This window comes from Colias eurytheme, chromosome 16 (genome assembly GCF_061535395.1).
Source record: "Colias eurytheme isolate Ceu_HAF_F1 chromosome 16, ilColEury1 Martin Lab GWU primary, whole genome shotgun sequence".
In the NCBI taxonomy this organism is placed as follows: domain Eukaryota; kingdom Metazoa; phylum Arthropoda; class Insecta; order Lepidoptera; family Pieridae; genus Colias; species Colias eurytheme.
Window position 1 is genome coordinate 10,639,217 of NC_142995.1, and position 7,154 is coordinate 10,646,370.

At 30.6% G+C, this 7,154-nt stretch overlaps 1 protein-coding gene across 1 annotated transcript; it reads right to left on the reverse strand.

Moving 5' to 3' along the window:
* Positions 1-5,032: 5,032 nt before the first annotated feature.
* Positions 5,033-6,392, reverse strand: LOC149902068 (uncharacterized). The gene is made up of 2 exons (XM_090110948.1): positions 5,656-6,392; positions 5,033-5,228 (listed from the first exon to the last, which is right to left on the reverse strand). The coding sequence occupies exons 1-2, from the start codon at positions 6,110-6,112 to the stop codon at positions 5,173-5,175; spliced, it is 513 nt and encodes a 170-aa protein (XP_089967074.1). The 5' UTR covers positions 6,113-6,392; the 3' UTR covers positions 5,033-5,172.
* Between the last annotated feature and the right edge of the window lie 762 nt (positions 6,393-7,154).

The window sequence follows — 7,154 nt, forward strand, 5'->3', positions numbered from 1 at the left end:
AAGTATAATATAAGTTGTAAGTATATGTAATCGATTTGTTACTTTCATTTTTGCTGTGCCAGTTCAGTGCTGACCCATCTATAGACGCATCATCAACATATCTAGAATACTCGTTAGGAAAATAATTGAAAACAAACAAGATTAAATAGATTGAATCTATTAAGTCTATTCAAGCTAAAGAGAAAATGCAAATAATATATTATTATGTTGATACTCCTATTTTTACTCGTAGCACACAAGTTCTCTTCATCTTTCATTGGAATCTCCCATTTTAAAAGAACCAAGCCATATATATTTAATACATAAAGTTGGATACATTTGATAATAAGTCTACCGAACAACCTTCAATTAGTTTAGCAAGTTAACTTGAGCGAATTTAAATAATGAAACATGAAGTCTATAAATGAAATGCGAACAATTTGAGAAGTAATGAAGCGAACACACGTGCTATTAGATAAGTTTCGAACTCGGCTGTTGAGGGAAATTTAGGTTCTAGCCTTATAGACTTGGTGTGAGCAGTGAGCGGAAACATACACATTATGTTTGTTACTAGCTATCCGCCCACGGCTTCACTCGCTTTGTCTAAAACCTAATAAATTATATACTAAAATCTTCCTCGAGAATCATTCTGTCTATTAAAAAAACTGCATCAAAATCGGTTGCGTATTTTTAAAGATTTGAGCATGCATGTCTGTTATAGAAACAAAGAAAACGACTTTGTTGTATACTATGTAGTGATTAACACTGTTAACTAATAATTACATTTAAATTATATACTAATAATATTTTTACATTGTATGAGTTATTGAAGTGGATAACTCTTTATCACAATTTTGAATAAAAAAAATAGGGATTGTAATATGAGTGAAATTAAGTGGGCTTTTGGAGCTTTTTAAACGAATATTCAGTGTATCACGGCATTTTTTTACATCAGTAATATTTGCCTCAAAACAAACAGAACGCTCAGGTGTTTTATTTTCACAATTTAATATTTCTTCTACAGTTCCAACACAACATCGACTTTAAAACGTTGAATGTTTCAACACGTAAAATTTATGAATCTTATTGAAAATATAAAATATTCATGATATTTACAAGTTAAATTTTATTCATTACTATTTATATGGTATTCAAAATATAAATAATTATAGTCCGCTCCGCTTATATCTGACAGACAGCTTCATTCAGGGCAATGTGACTTTAGTCAATGTGACCTTTCTCGCATCGTTTTGTTCTCGTTATATTTATAGAAATAATGTACAAAAAGAACCCTGATTTTAATTCCACAATGTAAATAATATAGATAAAAATATATATCGTCTGTATTGGAAGAATAATTATTTTTACGGGATGTACCGCTTTGCTTCCAAATATGCATTGATTCAACAAATAATATTAACATTTAAAAAAGCGTCGAATGGTATGATGTTATCAATGCTTCTATTTGTAAGCTGTAAATGGATTTTTGTATGAACCTTTCGGTTATTTTTGTAGTCTCTTTTGTCTCTTATCTGACTCGGAATCAAATATTTCTATCTATTGGCAATTGATACGAAAAAAGCTTACCATAAACAGGTCAAACTAACCAAATAATTTAAATTTAATAATTAATTTTTGGCCAATGTAACAAAAACTAACAATGCTACATTTGGAATACAGGTAAAACGAAATATCTAAGAGACGGTAGATTCGCCAATAAATCTCTAAATCGGACGTTATCGGAGCGGACAATATTGTACATTTTACCTTCCAACTCGAGCCACAGTTACAGATAATATAAACTATACTAGCCACAGAGTAATAAAGTCAGTAAACAAAAGACTTAAGATTTTCAGTGTGTCATAAGCGAGATAAGAGCCAAATTCCCATAAACAAGTTAAATGTTTCGTGAAAAACTTCTGTCGCGGTACATAATGATAATAACTGCGGGTTATTGACATGAAAAATTTAATCCGTTCCAGCTGAGCACTTTGCCATACTTTTGTGTTGTTTTTTACATGATGATATTCTTTATAACATTATAAGTTTAACATTGTTTTTTTTTACTAGACAAATAAATTGTATTTACTAAAATTATACTTACTTACATATTTATGTAACATAAGAACGTCTCCTGTCAGACTTGTTAGACCTAAAAACCCCCAACCTTCAGACACACGTTGAAGCCAATAAGTATTTCTCTCAGTTGAATGGAATGCCAATATCTATAAAGGTGACCTATATTACTTCTGTAAGGCCACGCGTTAAAAGTCATATGTTTTAGAATTTGATATGTTTATTCTACCGTTTTACTTCAGTACTTATCAGTCTTTTGGTTCACGAAGGCTTTCAATTGACACACACACACACACACAAACCCACTCTCCGTATTTGGTAACATTGGAAACGAAATAAACTATATTTTTCATTATAATTTTTATTTATGTATTTTTAAATGTGTATCCTAATATCACTAGACTGACCGCTCTTTGGGTTATTATATCTTTAAACAAGTCATAGTCGACGGTAGTACCTCTGCTACCGTTGACTACGACCAGTAGATGATAATTTAAATTTTTATCATTAGATACTATGTTATAGTGTTGTATTCATTTACAGTTTCATTTATTTAATACGTACCTTGTTTCTAATTCCGGCCTTTGTTTCTTTATGTATTTTGTAATTTATAATATTTATTAATTTAGTTATTCATTTTTTGTGCAGTACTATACTGGCTATGTCTTGTGTGGAAGGCGTCGGTCGCCTCTAGCACAGGTTTAACCTAGTTGAGGCGATCGTCGAGTTCAAATTGTATTGTGTTATGTATTACTTAGTACTAAATAAACGATTTTTATTTATTTATTTATTTTATTTTATTGTACACGTCTTATAAGATTCAAAATAATACCAACGTGTAAAATATATTCCCATCCTATAAATATTAAAAATTTTGGTGGTCCGTAACATAATAAATCACCAATAATAATTTGTTTTCTCTGAAAGCAATCGGTAAAACCAAATTGTAGCGTATTTACCGTATAAAAATTCAAATAAACTTGATAAAAATGTATTTTCTTTATTCATCATCATCGTCATCATTCCAGCCTTTCAGGACGTCTACTGTTTAAGAATTGTTACTTTTATATTTATACAGAATTGTTACTTTTTGCTCGACTCTAGTATGCGAATGTAGGCTACAAGTTACGTGACGAAACTACCAACGTCTTGTAAAAGTACCGAAATAATATATTTTATTGGGAACAACATGTTTTCTCAAATGCTTCGCAAGTGCAGAGGTGATAGTTTGTTCTGAGATTCACTGGGTCACAATAAACATTTATCCTGTTTACTTTTATTGAAGAAATTTTTATAATAGGTTAAGATTCAACTTAATCTTACTAACTTGAATAAAAATGATCGCCGCTCTACAAGTTATGGTCTTTTCATTTAATAATCTCATTAGGTATGTATCGTTATTTTAAACTAAAGAATTAATGAATATCAGAATTTATAAATGTATAAAATGTACATACATATTATATGGAATGTATAATACTTACAACATACAAATTGCAACAACAGAAAATCCAATTAAATGAAAACATTCAAAATGTGTCACCAGATGTATCTATCTATATAGATATCTATCTATATAGTTTCTAGCTACAATTCAAAAAATCACAAAAGTATTTCGTAAAATTATTGGATTTATGTAAACGTAGAAACATTGATTAATTCTATTGTATTCATAGTTCTGCAATTTAAAAACTGCATAAAAATTGCTCCTACATTTTCGTACGTTTCAATGAAAGCAATTACAAGTTATTTTAATAACGAAATGACGCGTGTAAGTGACGCGCATTGTCCCGTCAGTCGCAAATAAATCACATTTATAATTATTATGTGTCGAAAAGCGCCGCGTCGGCAGATTATCGCGTACTGTTCGCTGAAAATTGGCTTCACCTCTCTTGTATATGCTTTGATTATCGATTATCATAATTGACTAACTCTAAACAGCTTTGTACATGCAGTTTATTGAAGTACGTCTTCGAGTATAATTATAATTTATATATGTGGGGATGGTGTAAAAAAAAACGCCAAATTAGCCCAATCAGTTTATTTTATTTCCCAGACACCGAACAAAAATACATTCTTAACAATCCTCCATTTCTCTTTCGTACCGAGCCACTAAGTCAAGTCATAGATAAACATCAATCTACAGACAACATATCCACAGAGTAAATAATAGAAAAACACAGACTAAAAATAAAGCTTATTATGAAATACATCTTAATATTTTATCCTATTCCCACACGGTCATCCTGCAGAATCATCTGTCCCAGATGAGTCAACAGTCGCTACCCATGGCTTCATCATATCAGCTGAGCTTGAGCTTCTTTCTCTTTTTATAATTCTTATTATTTTCATCTTGTATATTCTGAATATTTGCTTTCGCCATCCTTCTTAGTTCTTCACGGTCGTTGTAATTTCTATTTATTAATTCCTCAGTTTTAACACAACCAAAATGTCCGTTTTCATGATGTTTTCTTATAATCTCATTTTTTAAATCAAGCAAGGTAAACATTTTAGCATAAGTTAATCTGTCTAATTGATCTTCAATGAGTGGTAGTGGATACCTTTCTTTAATAATTTTCTTATTCAATTTCCTGTAATCAACGCACAATCTATAGTTTCCATTCTTCTTTTTTGCAAGCACAATTGGACTAGCATAATCAGACTTACTTGTTTTTATTATTCCTTCATCAAGCCATTCTTTAATCTGTTTGTCAACAATGTTAAGCTCCAAAGGTGACAATCGTCGTGGATTCTGATAAACTGGTACATCATCGGTTAATAATATTTTAAGTTTTACATTTGATTCTTTAGTACATCTTTTGGGGTTATATTCTTTTATAATATTCTGTATTTTATTCTTATATTCTTTGTTTTCAATATTTGTGATATCTTCATTTTCATTCTCTAGCATTGTAAGGTGTAATATTCTTGTTGCAGTGATAGTTCCAGCCTTAAAATTGATTTCTACTTCTTTCAGTACAGGATTTCCCAATATAATGTTGACAGGGATAGCGCCATCATCAACAACATAAAATAAAGTTTCAAAATAACAATCATCAATTTCAATTTTTGCTGTGAAAGATCCTTTTGTATAAATTTCCTTTTCAGCTATTCCAGTTAAAGTCTCTGTGGTTCCTGAACTATAAGATAACAATTTTTCACTTTGAATCTTCCTAAAATAAGACATAATTATTAAATTAGCATCGCTTCCGGTATCAATCAGGGCTTCTACATCAATATTGTTTATTTTCAGCATCTTAAAAGGTCTCACATCAATATTATTCTTAGTTGACATAATTTCCAAACTCTTCTTTATACTTTTAGAACATTCAGTTGATTTATGGCCAAACAAGTTGCATTTAAAACATTTAATGCCTTTAGTACAATTAGGCGACTCATGATCTAAATCTCCACAATTGAAACATCTCTTTACTCTTAATGTTTTTTGAATTTTCATGCCAATGGACTTTGATACTGAATTACTTTGAATCTTATTAGGTGAATAATATGATTTTTTCTTAATTTCTGAATAAATGTCTAACTTCTTTCTGAATTCTTTAATGTTACAAGCGCCATATAAAATATTTTTGTTGGACTCACTGTCTTTAATACCGTCGATGACATATTCCATCAGGGCTTCATCTTCAACATTCCCAAGTACTGCAAGTTCCTTCATATGTAAAAAATATTGCTGATGAGTCTCGTTCATCTTCATCCGGCGTGTTGAAAGTCTCTTGTGAACAGTTGCACTGTTCAACTTCTTACCAAATTCCTCGCGGAGCTCAGACTTAAGTGTATCCCACGTGGTGGTCCCACTTAGTGAACGTAAAAATAGCTTGGCGGTCCCCGTGAGGAGCCGCTTCGAAAATATGAGTTTTTCTAATTCGCCCCATTGCATTAGAGAGGAAACGTCTTCAAATTCTTTTATGAAAGCCTCGACGCCATAAGCATCATCACCCGAAAATGGCGTCATTGATTTTTCTAAATCAGTAAAGGAAATACGCGGCGATGGTTCACCATAATCATCATCATCCTTTAATAGTCGTTTCGGCGGCATGTTGAATAATGTAAATAATAAGTTTTATATAGTCTTCAAGTCGTAATCGTATAATCATAAGCTTCTTTAAATCTTAGTCTTCTTAGTTCATAATTCGTAAAGTCTTAATCTGATTTAATCACCGCAATCATAATCTTCCGCTGTTTTTCTTTATTCCACCATCCCGGACGAGCCCCCAAATTATGTGGGGATGGTGTAAAAAAAAACGCCAAATTAGCCCAATCAGTTTATTTTATTTCCCAGACACCGAACAAAAATACATTCATAGCAATCCTCCATTTCTCTTTCGTACCGAGCCACTAAGTCAAGTCATAGATAAACATCAATCTACAGACAACATATCCACAGAGTAAATAATAGAAAAACACAGACTAAAAATAAAGCAACAAATAAATAAATAAATAAATAAATAAAAAGCTTATTATGAAATACATCTTAATATTTTATCCTATTCCCACATATATATATATATATATATATATATATATATATATATATATATATATATATATATTATATATATATATATATATGGGTCATTATACAAAAATGGGGTAACTTTTGAGGATATTTTGTTTACTATATTTTTTATATCAGATTGTTACAAATTAGGGTGTATATGATAGCTAATCTAATGAATATATTGTTCCAAATCGGGCCAGCCACTTTTTTAAATAGATTGTGAGATATTTTAAATTTTCTGGATTTGGCCTCCAGGGGACTGACGAGGCTAACATGGTACTGATAAAAAACTATAACTTGTAATATTCTTAAAGAAATTCAATGAAAATTACTACAAATCTCTCAGTTTTAATAATGGCACATGTCTTTTACGTACTTAACATGTTTAAAAATGATAATTAATAATATGTGATACTGGGAAAAACAATCTCTCAATTTTCAAAACAGCCTTCTGACATTTAACGCAACGTGAATATTCTTACTCTCTTACTTAACTTTTACTACTTTGAATTAGTTTTACTTGATATTTTAAGTAATTCACAAACAATAGAAACAAAAAAACGGCCAAGTGCGAGTTGGA

Coding starts and splice junctions, on each gene's coding strand:
- LOC149902068 (XM_090110948.1), bottom strand. CDS start 6,112: ATGCCGCCGAAACGACTATTAAAGGATGATGATGATTATGGTGAACCA. Junction 5,229..5,655: donor CATCGACGGTATTAAAGACA/GTGAGTCCAACA, acceptor GTCTTATTTTAG/GAAGATTCAAAGTGAAAAAT.